General features: G+C 39.3%; 1 protein-coding gene across 1 annotated transcript in view; it reads right to left on the minus strand.

Moving 5' to 3' along the window:
• Window positions 1–19,862, minus strand: part of ercc5 (excision repair cross-complementation group 5) — a 151,898-nt gene that overhangs the window by 115,246 nt on the left and 16,790 nt on the right. The window contains exons 4-6 of the mRNA XM_073041914.1: window positions 13,218–13,313; window positions 7,043–7,147; window positions 2,844–2,938 (exon numbers count right to left, since the gene is read on the minus strand). Coding sequence (XP_072898015.1) covers window positions 2,844–2,938; window positions 7,043–7,147; window positions 13,218–13,313 — 296 coding nt within the window. The remainder of the gene's footprint in view (window positions 1–2,843; window positions 2,939–7,042; window positions 7,148–13,217; window positions 13,314–19,862) is intronic.

Raw genomic sequence — 19,862 nt, forward strand, 5'->3', positions numbered from 1 at the left:
TAGTAGGTATGGACAAGAGGAACTCCATCACTGTTAAAGTGCTGGAAAGCTGGGGTGAGCGCGGATGTTTGGGAAATGGAGGAGATATGGGTGAAAGTAGCATCAATGGTAGAGGAAAGGGAAAGCCTGTTCTTTGAAGGAGGAGGAGGAGGACATGTCCTGGAAAGAGAAGTCACATCCTGGGAACAGATATGGCAGAGAAGCAGGAACTGAGAAAAGGGAATAAGATTTTTACAGGAGATAGAGTAGGAAAAGGTATAGTCGAAATAACCATGGGAATCAGTAGGTTTGTAAAAGATGTCGGTTGGCAGTTTGTCTCCAGAGATGAGAGAGATTGAGAAAGGAGAGGAGGTGTCAGAAATGGATCATGAATTTAAGGGCAGGGTGGAAGTTGGAGGCAAAGTTGATGAAATTTTTGGGCTCAGCACAGGTGCATGAAGCAGCACCAATGCAGTCATCAATGTAGTGGAGGAAGAGCTGGGGAGCATTACAAGGGAAGGCTTGGAACATGGATTGTTCTACATAGCCAATGAAAAAGCAGGCATGGTGGGGCCCACGCAAGTGCCCAAGGCTACCTCTCAAGTGCAGAGAAAGTTGAAGGACCCAAGGAAAAATTGTTGAGGGTGAGGACCAGTTCTGCCAGTCTGAGGAGGGTTGTGGTGGAGGAGAACTGGTTGGTTCTTTTATTGAGAAAGAAGTGGACAGTTTTAAGGCCTTTTTGATGCAGTATAGAAATGTATAGGGACTGAACATTATGGTAAAAAAGAAGCCATCAAGGCCAGAGAATTGTAATTTAGTGAGCAGATTGAAAGCATTGAGAAGTGCCACAGATGTAGATCAGCGGGGACTGAAGCAAGGGGAATAGAATGGAGTTGAGGTAGGTGGGCAGGAGTTCAGTGGGTCAGGAGCAGGTAGAGACAATGGGCAGAAAGGTTTGTGGATTTTGGGTAGGAGGTAGAAGTGAGTAGTGTGTGGTAATGGAACTGTGGGTTTTCTGGGAGTTCTCCAGAGTTGATGAGGTCAGTGACGGTGGTGGAGACAGTTTTCTGATGGTCCGGAGTTGTGTCCTCTTCAAGGGGTAGTATGAGGCATCTGAGAGTTGCTGCCTGGTCTCAGTAAGGTAGAGGTCAGTTTGCCAAATTACACCAGCACTCCCTTTTTCTGTGGGTTAGATAGTAAGGTTGGAATTGGTGCGGAGAGAGATCACAGTGCGATCAGAAGGGCTAGGGTTCGAGGAGGACAGAAGAGCGCTGAAGTTGAGACGGTTGATGTCTCGTCAGCAATTCAAGACAAAAAGATCCAGGGCAGGCAGAGAACCAATAAGAGGAGGAGGGTGAAGACGGGAGATGGGAGTCATCAGTGCAGGGTGTAGAATTCTTGCCAAAGAAGTGGGCTCTGAGACGGAGGCAACAGAAGTTAAAGGTAAGGATCTTGCTGAGGACAGAACATTCCACCTCAAATTAAAAGAATATATTGAGAAAATTAAGCTGGTCAGGCAGTACCTGTAGAGAAAGGACTGTTAATCTTTCAGATTGATGACATTATAAAAAAACTGGTTAACTAGCCACAAACTGAAAAAAATATTGTTACCTAAAATTGTTTAATTCAAACTCAAGTCCTGAGGCATGCAAGTATACCTCCACAGAAGTCAGGATGTTATTTGTTAACTTTTGAGTGGGCTTTGTTAGAACAGTACAAGTGGTCAAAGACGAGTCATTAAAGTGGGAGTGGGATGGAAAGCTAAACTGAGAGGCAACTGAAAGGTATTCTCCACTGCTCTGAGTTTGAGGAGATTTGGTTTGTCGGCTAAAGCACTTGAAAACTTCTACTAATATATCGTGGAGAGAATTCTGACAGGCTGCATCACTGTTTGGTATGGAGGGAGGCTACTACACAGAGTTGAAAGAAGCTACAGAAAGTTGTAAAATTAGTCAGCTCCATCTTTGGTACTAGCCTCTGTAGTATCCAAGACATCATTAAGAAGCGGTGCCTCAGAAAGGTGGCGCCCATTATTGAGGGCCCCCATCACCCAGGACATGCCCTCTTCTCATTGTTATCATCAGGAAGTACAGAAACTTGAAGGCGCACACACACACACTCACATTCAGGTACAGCTTCTTCCCCTCTGCCATCCGATTCCTAAATGGACATTGAACCCAATTAACAATACCTCATCTTTTTTCTTAATACACACACACACACACACACAATAACACAATTACTTTTTATTCTATATTATCATGTTTTGTATTGTACTGCTGTCACTAAGGTAACAAATCTCACGACATATGCCAGAATCATATGATTCTGATGCGTTATTCACATTCATTTGATTGCCACCATATCACAGGCATTCTCTTTGTTCTCTCCACCTCTCGCTTTTCTGAAAATCAGCATGTTTTCCTAGATGTGAAAGGTGATCCACCAAAAATGTTAATTGTTTTCTCCTGACAGACCTTATTTGACCCATTGAATATTTCTAAGATTTATTTGTTTTTAGTTTCAGATTTCCAGCATTTGCAGCTTTTTTAAAAAAACTTTTTGGCTGCGAATGACAACAGCAAGATAATAAACTACAAATTGTTTTCCGTGCAATGTTTTCGAGATAAAACACTTGACAAAAAATATATCTGAACCCCTATCATACCCAGACTACAGCTCACCTCAAACTTGAAAAGTGAAAAAGATATTTGGCAGATAATAATCATGATTAAAAAATGATTCAATAAAAATTAATACTGGTACTTAATTTTATACATTCTGTAGCATTTTATAACTTCAGAAGATGCAGCATTAACAGACTAAAGGATGTTTAAATAGGAAAAATAAAATGCTTAAATTACCAGTTTCTCCAGCTGTTCTGTTTTTTCCATGGGGTTTATACAGAACATAGGAACAGCCTCTCATATGAAAATGCTCATTAAGCTGTCTAAACCATCTGTGAAAATATAGAGTTTAAGTAGGTTTTAAATAAATAATCATTCAAATTGAAATAAATTTAGTCTAATTTTGGTAGAAATATTTTTCAGGCTAATGCTACTGTGGCAACATTACCTCTACAATCCTGGTCAATTTCAGTAACTTTCTTCCTTGTTTTTGAATGTGAGACAAATTGCTATTGCTGCATAAAATTATGAATTTTGTGCATAAAACTGTGATCTGAAACAAGTTCTCTGAGTGAAATTATTTAATAATTCCTTAGAATGAAATATTGTTGCATTCTATACTGAATGTAGGAACCTTATCCTACCATACACTACTTTAGTATGTTAAAGTGTACTTTAACATACACTACTGTTTGCACTGTTGTAACTATATGTTGTAAATATGTGGTTTTGTGCAGGTCTTGCAGCTTTAGTTTTTGGTCCTGTTTGTCTGGTGGGTTTGGAGCTCCTGTCTTGAATGTTGCTGCTGCTGCTGTGAGGTGCGGGTCTCCATCTCCCAACTACACCCACACACCCACTACACAACCACACCCACACCTCCATCTCCCAACTACACCCACACACCCACTACACAACCACACCCACACCTCCATCTCCCAACTACACCCACACCCCCACTACACAACCATACCCACACCCTCACCACCCAACTACACCCACACACCCACTACACAACCACACCCACACCTCCATCTCCCAACTACACCCACACCCCCACTACACAACCATACCCACACCCTCACCACCCAACTACACCCACACCCCCACTACACAACCACACCCAAACCTCCATCTCCCAACTACACCCACACCCCCACTACACTATAATTCCTTAGAATGAAATATTGTTGCATTCTATACTGAATGTAGGAACCTTATCCTACCATACACTACTTTAGCGTGTGCCTCTCCTCATTGGATCCTCCTGAGCCAAAACCTCACTACTCTTCCCCATAATAATCTTGTCCACTCCCACAACAGTGGTCCCTCCGCTTAAAACTAACTTCTTTATACTGGCCCTTGCCAACTGTATAATGAAACAATGATCTCAAGCCTGCTGAAAGTCCTGAAAGGCCCTGCTTGCTTTTGACAAGCAATGTCTTGAATGTTGCTGCTGCTGCTGTGAGGTGCGGGTCTCTGCTGGGAAGAACAGGCCCTCAGTCCTCGGGGTCGTGTTGCCGATGGCCGTTGGCGGGACCATCTTAATACGCTCGGCAGAGGATGGTGCTTGGAGAAGCTGTGCCGGGTGGGGATGGTCGGAGGCTCGGAGGTTCGATGGACTTGGAGTCCGCTGCGGTCAGGTTGCTTTCAGTGTGTGCTGTGTCTGCGAGGCTGAGTCGGGTGGCGCTTTCATTGTGCGCTGTGTCTGCGAGGCTGAGTTGGGTGGCACTGTGGAAGTCCATAGCTGGGGTATTCCCTTCAGCCGCCTGCGTGGGATGACGAGTCAATTGGGGACCCTGAGGACTTGTGGAATCTGTGTGGTGGTTTCTTTCGAACTTATAGTCTTTTAACATCTTTGGATTATTTTTACTGTGCCCATGGTCTGTTTTTTTTTATCAATTATGCTATTGTTTGCACTGTTGTAACTATATGTTGTAAATATGTGGTTTTGTGCAGGTCTTGCAGCTTTAGTTTTTGGTCCTGTTTGTCTGGTGGGTTTGGAGCTCCTTTCCGGGGAACGCGCTAAGATGGTAGCGCGATATTAATACGCAGCAGCCTCTCCGGACTCTGGATTGGGGATTGCCAAACGTTCTGTGAATTTTCTAGTGTAGCCTGTTTTGTCATGTGTTTTTGTGATATCATTCTGGAGGAACGTTGTCTCATTTTTTAACTGCATTGCATTTGTGGTTTTTAAATGACAATAAACTGAATCTGAATCTCAAAATCTTGAATTTTGTTTAATCTTACTTACTAAAAAACTGATCAAATAACTATATTTGCCGCATGAACACACTATAACCACTTTATCATGATTTTTTCTCCCCTCTGAGCTTAAAAGAACCACAAATAATAATACAGTTGGCCCTCCTTATCCGTGGGGGATTGGTTCCAGGACCCCCCCCCCCCCCACGGATACCAAATCGCAGATGCTCAAGTCCCTTATTTAACATGTATCAATGTGGTGGTCTTTAGGACCCAGCGGAACCCCGGACTTTATTTAAAATGTTCCGTGAGGTGGACATTAGGATCTGGCGGTGCAGCTCTGAATGCGCAGTGTTTCTGTTTACGAAAATAATCACCATCGCGATTGAAAATAAGGTGAAAGTAATAACGCGATCGGAAAGAGGTGAAACGCCATTGGTCATTGGAAAAGCGTTAGGCTACAGTCGGCCAACGATCGGAACAATTTTAATGGAGCATGTGAAAGGCCCTGCCCCGATGAAAGCTACAATTATTACTAAGCAACGCAGTGGTTAAATTATTGAAATATGTATGTTTCTTAAGTGTTTTATATGCATAGAAAGGTAAAATATGTACTATATACTAAGAAAAACGTTTGACTAACTGACGCTAAGTAATACCAGATGTACTTGTTCCGACTTCAAATCCGACTTAATGACGGACTCAGGAATGGAACTCATTCATAACCCAGGGACTGCCTGTACTTGTACTTTTAAGTCATTTCTAGATTACTTATAATACCTAATACAATGTAAATGCTATGTAAATAGTTGTTATACTGTATTGTTTAGGGAATAATGACAAGAAAAAATAGTCTGTACATGCTCAAGCAACGAGTGCTGGAGAGAGAACTTCTGAGTTTTCCCAATCTGCGGTTGGTTGAATCCGCACATACAGAATCTGTGGATAAGGAAGGCCGACTGTACGTCACAAATTCTCCAGTAAGATTGTTCATTAATTTATTTCATTTTAAAAAAATATTCCTAAAATCCTTTGTAGCTGTTAAATTGAGTCAAAAAGCTGTTAAATCTTATATTGTTCACAAGTTCTCGTTAATAAAAAATTTTGTACAAAATAGGCATTAAAAATTAAACTTGTGAACAGCATGAATGAACAAATCTTACTGTAGTGGGGCATAAGTAGCAACACTTAATTATGCCCCACTTTGCTACATTCTAATCTTCTCTCATAAGATCACCTTGCAGTAAAAATGAAGTTAGTTAAATTTGATTCTAAGGCAGTAAGATGAATGGCAGAACTTGTGGCAGAGGAGTCTACACCAATTTGATTAAAAAATTAGTGTTTATATTGAATAACTTCAACATAGTGCATAATAAACTTGATAATTTGATTATTTTTAGTTTCATCACATGTCTACAAAGTACCCAGGATATCTTCAAGGAGCGGTGTCTCAGAAAGGCAGCACCCAGGACATGCCCTTTTGTCACTGTTACCATCAGATAGGAGGTACAGAAGCCTGAAGGCACACACTCAGCAATTCAGGAACAGTTTCTTCCCCTCTGCCATCCATTTCCTAAATGGACAATGAGATCTTGAACACTACCTCACTTTTTTATATTTTTTGCATGATTTTTAATATATTCAATATACATATAACTGTAATTGATATAATTATTTATTATTTGTTCTTCTATATTATGTATTGCATTGAACTGCTGCTGCTAAGTTAACAAATTTCACACCACATGCTGGTGATAATAAACCTGATTCTGATTCTGAATTTCTCTAAAAACAAATCATACTGGATGAAACAACCAAATTTTGATGAAAAATAGTTTGGCATTGCTATAAAACAGAAAAAGTATTAGTCATCAAATAAATTTCGCTGTGATAAGAATTAGTGCAACTAATTTGATTGTAATTTATGATACAGAATAGTAAAAACAACAACTTAATCTTTCAGCAAAACACGATGGTTGTATTTTTGAAGGAGATATACAGAGAAATGTAACAGATAAAATTGATAAAGGAGGATGAAAAGAGAGAGCACTGAGTTATTGGCAAAATGAAAATTCTGATCAAAGTGAGAGACTTGGAGAAAGAATTCCAAAATAAGAGTAGTTCTACAACCTATGATGGAGTACAAGTTAAAACAGATGTTCTATTGTGGAAATTGTTTTGAATTTTGTCATTCGCTTTCTTCTTTGCTAGTTGGTTCACCTTCTATAGCTTACCTCATTAGAGTTGCATTTCCTGTAAAGGGCCCAAATTTAATATCTTCAAAGGGCTGGTGAAAACCCAAGATATGCAAAGCCTCCTCCTGTGTAATTGGTGGAAGACTGTGGAAAACACACAAAAATACTTGTATTATACTAATCAGCAACAGTCTGTTTTAGAAATTATATTTATGAAAAATGCTGATTTTCTGTACAATTAACAGACTTTATTTCTACTTAATATTGCAGTAAATATTGCTTTGTGAAAAGCAAGTCATGCCTTACAAGCCTTTTTAAATTTTTTGAGGATGTGACTAAACACATTGATGTAGGTAGAGTAGTAGATGTAGTGTACATGGATTTCAGCAAAGACATTTTATAAGGTACCCCATGCAAGGCTTATTGAGAGAATAAGGAGGCATGGGATCCAAGTGGACATTGCTTTGTGGATCCAGGATTGGCTTGCTCACATAAGGCAGAGTGACTGTAGATGGGTCATATTCTGCATTGAGGTCAGTGACCAGTGGTGTGCCTCAAGGATCCGTTCTGGGATCCCTTCTCTTTGAGAATTTTATAAATGACCTGGATGAGGAAGTGGAGGGATGGGTTAGTAAATTTGCTGTTGACACAAAGGTTGGGGGTGTTGTGGATAGTGTGGAGGGCTGTCAGAGGTTACAGCGGTACAGCGATAGGATGCAAAACTGGGCTGAGAAGTGGCAGATGAAGTTCAACCCAGATAAGTGTGAGGTGGTTTATTTTGGTAAGTCAAATATGATGGCAGAATATAGCATTAATTGTAAGGCTCTTGACAGTGTAGAGAACCATTAAGATCTTGGGGTCTGAGTCCATTGGACATTCAAAGCTGCTGGGCAGGTTGACTCTGTGGTTAAGATGGCATACAGTGTATTGGCCTTCATCAACCATGGGATTGAGTTTAAGAGCCAAGAGGTAATGTTACAACTGTATAGGACCATGGTCAGACCCAACTTGGAGTACTGTTCTCAGTTCTGGTCACCTCACTACAGGAAGGATGTGGAAACTATAGAAAGGGTGGAGAGGAGATTTACATGGATGCTGCCTGGATTGGGGAGCATGCCTTATGAGAACAGGTTGAGTGAACTCGGCCTATTTTTCTTGGAGCAACAGAGGATGAGAAGTGACCTGATAGAGGTGTATAAGATGATGAGAGGCATTGATTGTGTGGATAGTCAGAGGCTTTTCCCCAGGGCTGAAATGGCTACCACAAGAGGGCACAGTTTTAAGGTGCTTGGAAGTAGGTACAGAGGAGATGTCAGGGGTAAGTTGTTTTTTTTTAAAAAACGCAGAGAGTGGTGTGTGCATGGAATGGGCTGCTGGCAATGGTGGTGGAGGTGGGTACGATAGGGTCTTTTAAGAGACTCCTGGAGAGGTAATAGAACTTAGAAAAACATAGGGCTACAGGTAACTTCTAAATTAACTAAATTAAGTACATGTTCGGCACAGCATTGTGGGCCAAAGTGCCTGTATTATGCTGTAGTTTTTCTATGTTTCTATCTGGGCCTTTCAACATTCGAAAGGTTTCAATGAGATCCCCCGTCTTCCTTCTAAATTCCAGCGAGTACAGACCCAGAGCTATCAAACATTTCTCATATTCCCGGAATCCCTTTTCATTCCCGGAATCATGCTTGTGATCCACCTCTGGATCCTTTCCAATACCAGCACATCTTTTCTTAGATAACGAGCCCAAAACTGTTCACAATACTCAATGTGAGGCATCACCAGTGTCTTATAAAGTCTTAGCATCACATCCCTGCTCTTGTATTCTAGACCTCTTCAAATGAATTCTAATACTGTATTTACCTTCCTCACCACTGACTCAGCCTGCATGTCACTTTGCATCTCAGGTTTTTGGATTTTCTCCCCGTTTAGAAAATAGTCTGCACATAGAATAAGAATGCAGGGAATTTTGTATTGTTTCTTGCAATGGAGATTTTCTCAAGACAATATAGGATGGTCTATTCAGGTTATCATTACATATTTTTTCCAGATACAAGCTAACAAGATCTTCCATGCTTTTTGATTCCAGTCATTTTCCTGTTAACATCACAGAATTTCTTGCAAAGATAATTCATCTCTGGAGTGCCATCTTTTGTCACAGCATTTGCGGTCTTTTCACTTTTACCCCTTTGAGAGTACCTCTAACAAGATGTCTACTATAATGGCTCCTACATCTGAGAAATATCACTGATATGAAATATCGACTACTTTTTTCTCTGCGTAGGTGCCATCAGGTTGGTTAAACGTTTCCAAGATGTAATTTTGATTTCATATTTTTAAACAATCGTCACATTTTACTTAATGTATTAAGGTTAGGGATGTTGTAATGTTCAGTGGTTCAGCTTTAAAATACATCAAGTGAAATTAGATCAAGGTATGAAACTTTATCTTAGTGTCACAAATGGCTTATTTCAGTACTTAATTTTGGTTGAATTCAGGAATTACATTTTACTTTTAGTAGTGTTCAGCAAAACTGGATATTTTCACTTCGGTAAAAACTTCACTGTACAGATGCATAAAAACCTTAGTACAATTAAATAAATGTAGCTAATAAACTTGTAATATTCCAGACTCTTAATTATTTACTAGAGAAATTCTTCATTGGTTCCCCCCACATATAAAAATATTTTCTGCAAATCACACCATTTTTGGCCATACTTTTTCTTCTGTGGCATCTTTCCCAACTGTTATACTAATGATACAGTGGCATGCAAAAGTTTGGGCACCCCTGGTCAAAATTTCTGTTACTGTGCATAGCTAAGCAATTAAAAGATGACCTGATTTCCAAAAGGCATCAAGTTGAAGATGACACATTTATTTAATATTTTAAGCAAGATTACTTTTTTATTTCCATCTTTTACAGTTTCAAAATAACAAAAAAGGAAAAGGGCCTGAAGCAAATTTTGGGCACCTTGCATGGTCAGTACTTAGTAACACCCCCTTTGGCAAGTATCACAGCTTGTAAACACTTTCTGTAGCCAACTAAGAGTCTTTCAATTCTTGTTTGGGGGATTTTCACCCATTCTTCCTTGCAAAAGGCTTCTAGCTCTGTGAGATTCTTCAGCAGTCCTGCATGCACTGCTCTTGAGGTCTATCCACAGATTTTTAATGATGTTTTGGTTGGGGGACTCTGAGGGCTGTGGCAAAACCTTCAGCTTGCACCTCTTGAGGTAGTCCATTGTGGATTTTGAGGTGTTTAGGATCATATTCCTGTTGTAGAAGCCATCCTCTTACCATCTTCAGCTGCTTTTTTTTTCACATAGTGACAGTGTGATGTTTGCTTCCAGAATTTGGTGGTATTTAATTGAATTCATTCTTCCCTCTACCAGTGAAATGTTCCCCGTGCCACTGGCTACAATACAAGCCCAAAGCATGATCGATCCACCTTTGTGCTTAACAGTTGGAGAGGTGTTCTTTTCATGAAATTCTGCACCCTTCTTTTTTTCCAAACATATCTTTGCTCATTGCAGCCAAAAAGTTCTATTTTAACTTCATCAGTCCACAGGACTTGTTTCCAAAATGCATCAGGCTTGTTTAGTGGCCAGTGCTATCATGTTTGCTGTAGTGTGCTGGGGCAGCAGGCTGAAGGTAGCAGACACCAACAGAATCAACAAACTCATTCGTAAGGTCAGTGATGTTGTGGGGGTGGAACTGGACTCTCTGACGGTGGTGTCTGAAAAGAGGATGCTGTTCAAGTTGCATGCCATCTTGGACAATGTTTCCCATCCACTCCATAATGTACTGGTCAGGCACAGGAGTACGTTCAGCCAGAGACTCATTCCACCGAGATGCAACACTGAGCGTCATAGGAAGTCATTCCTGCCTGTAGCCATCAAACTTTACAACTCCTCCCTTGGAGTGTCAGACACCCTGAGCCAATAGGCTGGCCCTGGACTTATTTCCACTTGGAATAATTTACATATTATTATTTAATTATTTATGGTTTTATATTGCTATATTTCTATACTATTCTTGGTTGGTGCAACTGTAACGAAACCCAATTTCCCTTGGGATCAATAAAGTATGTCTGTCTGTCCGTAGATGTTTCTTTGCAAGTTTCTGATGCTGAATTTTGTGGTGAGGACACTGGAAAGGTTTTATTCTGATAATTCTTCCAAGAAGGTCATATTTGTGCAGGTGTCACTGCACAGTAGAACAGTACACCACCACTCCAGAGTCTGCTAAATCTTCCTGAAGGTCTTTTGCAGTGGAGCGGGGGTTTTGATTTGCCTTTCTAGCAATCCTACAAACAGTTCTCTGGGAAAGTTTTCTTGGTCTTCCAGACCTCAACTTGACCTCCACTGTTCCTGTTAACTGCCATTTCTTAATTACATTAGGAACTAAGGAAACAGCTACCTGAAAACACTTTGCTATCTTCTTATAGCCTTCTCCTGCTTTGTGGGCATCATTTATTTTAATTTTCAGAGTGCTAGACAGCTGCTTGGAGGAGCCCATGGCTGCTGATTGTTGGGACAAGGTATGAGGAATCAGGGTATTTATAAAAGCTTTGAAATTTGCATCACCTGGCCTTTCCTAACAATGACTGTGAACAACCCATAGCCCTAACAAGCTAATTAAGGTCTGAGACCTTGGTAAAAGTTATCTGAGAGCTCAAATCTCTTGGGGTGCCAAACTTTTGCATGGTGCTCCTTTCCTTTTTTCCCTACTCTAAAATTGTACAAAACAAAAATAATACACTAATCTTGCTTAAAATATTGAACAGAATGTTTCATCTTTAACTTTAGAACTTTTGGAGATCAGTTCATGTTCTATTCACTTAACTATTCACAGTTAAGTTCTCAATCTTCACAAGTTCACAATCTTCTTTTTCAGCAAATAAAACAGATAACCTAATAGTTAAGCAAACTTTAAGGATCTGGTCTCAATTTAGAACATTTTTTGGTTTAGCGAATTTTTCATTATCATCTCCCATTCTAATTTTTTTTTTAATCCCTTCCATGACTGATAAAGCCTTTAAAGATTGGGATGAATTAGGTATTAAGTGTTTTTGGGACCTGTTTATCTCAGGATCTCTTGCTTCACTTGACCAATTGTCAAATAAATTTGCACTCCCAAAATCACATTTTTACAGATACCTTCAAATTAGAGATTTTCTACGTTTCCAATTAGCTACTTTTCCTATAGGTACTGATAAAAATTTACTGGACGATCTTTTAAATTTAAAACCTTTTGTTAATGGTTCTTTTACCAGTATCTATAACTTGTTGATTGATTCTAGACAAGACTTTTTAGATAAAATAAAAAAAGCTTGTGAGGATGACCTAAATTGTCAGATATCTGATGATAGATGGAATAAAATTCTTAAGTGGGTTAATAAATCATCTTTCTGTGCTCGTCATTCTCTTCTACAATTTAATGTGGTTCATACAGCTTACATTTCTAAACAGAAGCTCTCCAGTTTTTACCCGAATGTTTCTCCACTTTGTAATAAATGCAACTCTGCTGATGCCTCTTTAATTCATATGTTTTGGTTTTGCCCTACAATTGAGAAGTTTTGGCGGGAAGTATTTCATACCTTCTCTCAACTTTTTAGGGTCCAATTTGACCCAAATCCTCTTACTGCCTTGTTTGGTATTATTGCAAATGAAGATATAACTTTAAATACTCCTAACCTACAGGTTTTAGTTTTTACCTCTCTTTTAGCAAGAGGAAGGAGTCTTGCTTAAATGGAAGGAGTCTACCTCTCCTACACATCTTCAATGGCTACGTGATATTATGTCGTATTTAAATTTAGAAAAGATCCGCTGCTCACAGTAACAGAAATTTTGACCGGGGTGCCCAAACTTTTGCCTGCCACTGTAAGTGTATCCCAATAACAAATGAGATTGATCAATGTGCTACACAAGAACTTTGAAAGGTCATTCTCTAAGTGAATTGAAAGAAAATGTAATTTCTGCATGGTTGATGTTGCCAATACCAAATTTTATTTGGTTAAAAAGAACATTTTCCTGGTTGGCCTTTGGGGATGGATGGATTTTGTTTCCATTTTTATCTGGTTAAATCTAAAGAAAACTTGAGCTCTTATACACTACATTGTTACAGTAGTAGAAATTCCCACAGCTTCTGATGTGGGATATAAAATGAAACTAAAAGCACAAAGATAATGATAATCCACATGAGGGAAGCATAACTGCACCTTCCTGTTCCACAGGTACTAAATAGATAGTTCCAGCATGAAACCAAAGAGGATATTCCACATGAAGTCTTGTACTGCGGGCGACTGATGCAATACCTGTAATAGGATAAGAGAAAAGTAAAATAAGTATTGCAGCATTTTTATTTATATTCTAGTGAACTGTCTTCCAAATACAAAACAAGGATTAGATTCAAACACATGACATACAAATTTCATGGCTAAACAACTTTAATAACAAGCTTTTAGATGAGCCAGGAGTTAATATTCATAACTTAAATCAAAACCTTTCCTTAACCACTGATTTCCTCTGGTTATTCTATTAAAAAAAAACAATCCACAATCCCATCCCTCATCTCTACATTCTTCTAAATAAGTGTTTAACCTCCCGTCACCTGCCCCTTTCCCTTTAACCCAACCACAAGAGCAACCATGACATTCAGACACCTAAATCTTATGCAATGGATTTATCTTTCACAATAACTTGGTTTGGCATCTTGCCAGAAATGGTTCTGGATTAGGATGAGGGAATGTAGAAAATAGAATTGACTATGGACAACATGGATTTGTCAAAGCAAAATCAGGCCTGTTTTGTACTGTACATCTGTAAGAGCTTTCTGAAGCTGTAACTAGCAGAATAAATAAGGGAGTGAGTGGGTAACCGGTGGATGTGGACTATTTGAACTTCCAAAAAACCTTTGATAAAAGTGCCACATATGAGGTTATTAGATAAAATTACAGCACTTGGTTTTGGGAATATCATACCTACATTAATGTCTTCATGTGCAAACATACGCACAGAACGTTTGTTTAATTTCCCTGATTTTTTTTTTTCTCCAGTAGAAGTTTTCAACAAACTTTGAAACCTGGGTATTTGTGTTTTCCTCTGCAACTGGATATTTGATTTACACATCAGGAGACCTCAATCGGTGCTAATCCATAATAATCTCCTCCTTGCTGAATATCAACACAGGTGCATCTCAAGGATGCTGGCTGAGCCCAACGCTCAACTCTCCCTACACTCATGGGTTTTGTGCTTGGGCACAGCTCAAACGTATCATCTATAAATATGCCAATAACACCGTCATTGTTGGTGGAATCTCAGATGGTGATGAGGAGGCATACAGGATTGAGATCAGCTGGTTGAGTGACATCACAGCAAGTCCTCATTGAAGGGCCACACACCAATATGTTTTGAAAGGCAACACGAGTGAATCTGCAGATGCTGAAAATAAATAAAAAACACAAAATGCTGGCAGAACTCAGCAGGCCAGACAGCATCTATGGGAGGAGGTAATAACGACGTTTCGGGCGTCGTTATTACCTCCTCCCATAGATGCTGTCTGGCCTGCTGAGTTCTGCCAGCATTTTGTGTTTTTTAATATGTTTTGAAAGTTCAGCAGTTTTAAGTACTTGGGCATCAACATCTTAGATGATCGATCCTGGATCCAGCATATTATTGCAATCACAAAGGCATGCCAATGGTAATACTTCATGAAGAGTTGGAGGAGATGTGGTATATCACCAAAGATTCCAGCAAATTTCTACAAATGTATGGTGGAGAGCATTCTGTCTGGTTGCATCACTACCAAGTATGATAACTCCAATGTGCAGGATCAAAAGAAGCCACAGTGGGTCATAGACTCACTCACAACCCACCCACTCGTTACATACCCCGTGGGTATCTTGTAACTGTCACATGACCTTGATGTAATTGAGTCTCTGCTGGGCATGATGTAATGGTCTTGTGATGGTGGAGTGATGTAATTTTCCCACCAGTGAGAGGTCATGTGATGGCCTGTTTCAACAGGTGTAAAAGGGGAACGCTCTGTGGTGATGCAGGTCAGTTTGTGGCTTAATTTGTCAGTGACTCCGTTATGCTGCGTACTCGTCCCATGATGCAGTTTTGTTTTAAAGTGGAGTTTTACTTTCTGCCTTAAGTCTCAAAGGTTATTTCCGGCAGTTTCGCTACAATACTGCCAGTCTAGTCCAGTTGGAGAGTGAAGAATTTATTGAAGTGCGGAAAACCTGAAGGATCGAGAAAAGTTGGTGTTGACGGCGGTAAAACAGGTTCGATCTTATTCAATCCTCATTTGGAAGGAATTAGTAACCTGCATCTGAGATAGTCCCTGCTAAAGAGCAGAAAGGACTGGAGCAGGGTTTCACCAAGGAAAGTTCAGTGCCTTTAAGCCGTTTTATTTCCTTCGTCAAAAATCCTTCGGGCAAGGTCTATTTCGGCTGGGATCAGCAGTGTCGTGTCGTCGAGGAATTCGTTACTTCTAAGAAAATCTCTCCTAATTGACTGTGTAAATCATTTGGACTTTTAAGAACTGTGTTCGCATTTAACGCTTTAAGAACTATTTGAGTTGCCGCATAGCAGTTAACTTCCGGTTAAGTTAGTTGTTTGTTTCCTTTTGGTTTTTTTTATTGAGCAGTGTTTAATAAATGTTTTATTTGTTTATAAAAACCTGTCTCAATTCTATATTCATTGTTGCCGAATCGTAACACCCTTACCAAGTACATCTTCAATGGCAGTAACCTCAAGAAGGCGGCATCCATTATAAAGGACCCTTACCATCTGGAACATGCCCTCTTCTCATTACTACCATCAGGGAGGAGGTACAGAATCCTGAAGACCCATACTTAAATGTTTTAGGAACAGCTTAATCCACTTCAACATAAAATTCCTATTTCACATTATTTATTTATTGTAACATTGTTTTACACTATACTTAGTTTTATACTGTACTGCTGCTACAAAACAACAAATTTCAGAACATAAATCAATGTCAATAAACCCAATTCTGATTCTTATTTCCAATTATTCCACACTTAAGTGCTCTGGATCCACGTGGTAGATTTTGCTCTTTGAAGTTATCCTGTACCCATTGCATACTCCTCTGAAGCACTTAATGAATTCTGTAATCAACTGCACAGCAGCAGGAGGTTAAGAAAAGGAGTAGATTACTCATGACAACCATATACATATCAGTAGTGTAAATATCCCTGGTTTAAGACCATGCGTTATTTTATTAATAAGTTATACTGTTAGATAATTTATTTTCTGCAGATTTTCTTGAAATGCAATGTGTTCCTTTAATTACATTATACAATTGAGTAATTCAGTTGATTGTTAAGTTAGGATTGTTTTAAGACAATAGGATTTGTCTTGTTAACATTTTGGCCAATTAGATGCCCTGGAACATTCTAAAGGGGTTGGGAGAGGGGTAGCTATTCTCTGGAGAGAGTGCAGAAGTTTGGAGGAGGGAGAAAGAAGGAAAATGGAAAAAGACAACAAACATAGCAGAGGAACATGAACTCATTTGGAAGGACAGATACTATTGCTGAAAAATCCTCATGCAGACAATGGTCTCACAGAGAATGTACAGATCAGTTTTAATCAGCCAGTTATCACACTACCTTGGAGAAAGTTCGAGACGACTTGTATTTGGACATTCGTTGGATACTTATGTTTTGCTTATTATGTGCACACTTTAGGCTAATTAATATATGTGTAATTGTCCAGACCTCTGTTTTGTGCTCGAAGAACAGCAATGTGAATGTGAAGGTGAAGGAGATCCATGATTGTCAGGCTATCCCAAGTCAATGCGCGCATGTGCAAGCGGAGACACGACAGCCAGTCATTCCGTGCACTTGGAGTTTGAGACACAGGGCCCTGTGATCGGCTAGCCTGGGTGTCAATAACTAAGATCAAAGCCTGAAAATCAATTAGAAGTCCAAAAGTCATAGCCCAATGGCTGAAGCCCAGAGGCCTGTCCTGGAGTTGGAGGGCTGACTGTATGTGAGGGTGGGAAAGAGGCATATTTTGTTGTTTTTTTCTTGCTTGTTGCGTTCTGGTTTGTTGTGTTCTATGTTAATCTGCTGAACATTTTGGACACTGGAATGTGTGGGACACTTACGGACAGCCAGCACAACTTTAGGTGTCTTGGTTGTAACACAAACAACACATCACACTGTGTTTTGATGTGCATATGATAAATAAATCTGAATCTGAACCTTACTGTTATCCTTGTGCTCCAATCTCTGTTTAGAATGCTGTAAAACTTTTAAAAGATAATCTAAAAGTTGTGACTTTTATTTCTGGATTAGCATCTATGAAAATTTGTCAGTGTAATCTTACAATGTCACTGTTGTTGAACACCAGGAATCCGATTGCAAAGGGTGTCAGAAAGGCAGAACTGCAAGTTTGAAAGAGATCATGGATATTTGTGTGCAGACTTTTTTCAGGCTTATTAGCATGTTCTGTCACTTTTGTTGCCACAGGAAAACTTTCATCCACAAAAGTGAAAATGCAGCAGGAAAACACAGCACCTGCAAGACTGAGATGTTGCAATAATTAGAGCCCAATTTAATTTAGGAAAAAAAGACAAAAGATTAAGGGAAAGAGAGGAATTAAAATTTAAACAATTGGGTAAGTGTTAGTTTTCACTTGTTGATGATTAAGTTCACATTTGTTTTTCGGATGTGTGAGATTAGCAACAAGTTGATGCTTATGAATATCCTGTTAAAAAGTCACAAATCAATGCTGCCAAACATTTTTCAATGTATTGCTTTCAGACCAATGTTCTCCTCATCTACTACTGTAAACAATAAAATTAATGAAAATTTAATCTTGTTGAGGAGAGCACAATAATTATTTAGCACCAGAATTACTTCAGAGGAGGAATAGAGCATGAAATTACATATATTATTTATCACTGTAAAAGATCTAAATACTGTTAAGTATTATAAGTATAATTATATTCATTCTTCTGGCCCCACTCATAACAGGAGAGTAAAAAACACAAATAGCTAGGGATATAAGAGAATGAAAGATCTGAACCAGAGATGTTCTACATTGGGACAACTGCAAAATAATATGATGAATAAAAATAACAGGACTGCCAACACAGATGCCTTGTGCAGGAAGGCACAGAGTCGACTTAGAAGGTTGGCGTCATTCAATGTTTGTAGTGAGATGCTGAAGATGTTCTATAGGTCAGTTGTGGAGAGCGCCCTTTTCTTTGTGGTGGTGTGTTGGGGAGGCAGCATTAAGAAGAGGGACGCCTCACGTCTTAATAAGCTGGTAAGGAAGGCGGGCTCTGTCGTGGGCAAAGTACTGGAGAGTATAACATCGGTAGCAGAGCGAAGGGCGCTGAGTAGGCTACGGTCAATTATGGAAAACCCTGAACATCCTCTACATAGCACCATCCAGAGACAGAGAAGCAGTTTCAGCGACAGGTTGCTATCGATGCAATGCTCCTCAGACAGGATGAAGAGATCAATACTCCCCAATGCCATTCGGCTTTACAATTCAACCGCCAGGAGTAAGATATGTTAAAGTGCCGGGGTTAGGACTCAATGTATTTAAGTAAACTACTTAAGAACTTTTAAAAAGCTTTTTAAAATGCTTTTTGAGAGGGTGATTTTAGATGCATATCATATTTTTACTGAGTTAAGTATTGTATGTAATTAGTTTTGCTACAATAAGTGTATGGGACATTGGAAAAAATGTTGAATTTCTCCATGGGGATGAATAAAGTATCTATCTATCTATCTAGGATTGCAAAATCAAAAGAATTTCTAAAAATTTTAAAAATATAGTGCCTAAGAAAATATTCACTCCCCTTGGAAGTTTTTATGCTTTATTGCTTTACATTGAATCAAATGGATTTAATTTTACTTTTTTTTTGATACCGATCAACAGAAAAAGACTCTTTCGTTTCAAAGTGAAAAATGATCTCTACAAAGTGATCTAAATTAATTAGAAATATAAAACACAAAATAATTGATTGCACAAATATTCACCCCCTTTAATATGACACACCAAATCATCACTGGCGCAGCCAAATGGTTTTAAAACTCACATAATTAGTTAAATGGAGATCACCATGTGCAGTCAAAGTGCTTCAATTGATTGCAGTAAAAGTACACCTGTATCTAGATTCTAGAAGGTCCAACTGCTGGGGAGTCAGTATCCAGCCAAAAACTACACCAAGATGACAGAATACTCTAAACCACTCTGTGAAAAGGTTATTCAAAAGCACAAGTCGGGAGATGGATACAAGAAAATCTCTAAGTCACTGAATGTCCCTTGGAGCACAGTTAAATCAATCATCAAGAAATGGAAAGAATATGGCACAGCTGTAAATCTGCTTAGAGCAGGCCGTCCTCAAAAACTGAGTGAGTGCGCAAGAAGGGGATTAGTGAGGGAAGCCACCAAAAGACCTAGAACAACTTTGGAGGAGTTACAAGCTTCAGTGGCTGAGATGGGAGAAACTGCGCATACAACAGTTGCTCTGGTGCTTCACCAGTCACAGCTTTGTGGGAGAATGGCAAAGAGAGAGTCATTGTTGAAAAAAAAACCTCACATGAAATCTATGCTAGATTTTGCCGGAAGGCATGTGGGAGTCTCTGAAGTCAGCTGAAGAAGATTCAGTGATTTAGTGAAACAAAAATAAACTTTTTGGCCATCAGACTAAAGGCTATGTTTGGAGTAAGCCAAACAATGCACATCTTCAAAAACACGATTCCTACGATGAAGTATGGTGCCAGCTGCATTATGCTGTGGGGATGCTTCACTGCAGCAGGCCCTGGAAAGCTTGTGAAGGTACATGTAAAATGAATGCAGCAAAATACAGGGAAACC

Source organism: Hemitrygon akajei, chromosome 4 (assembly GCF_048418815.1).
Source record: "Hemitrygon akajei chromosome 4, sHemAka1.3, whole genome shotgun sequence".
NCBI classification, from domain to species: Eukaryota; Metazoa; Chordata; class Chondrichthyes; order Myliobatiformes; family Dasyatidae; genus Hemitrygon; species Hemitrygon akajei.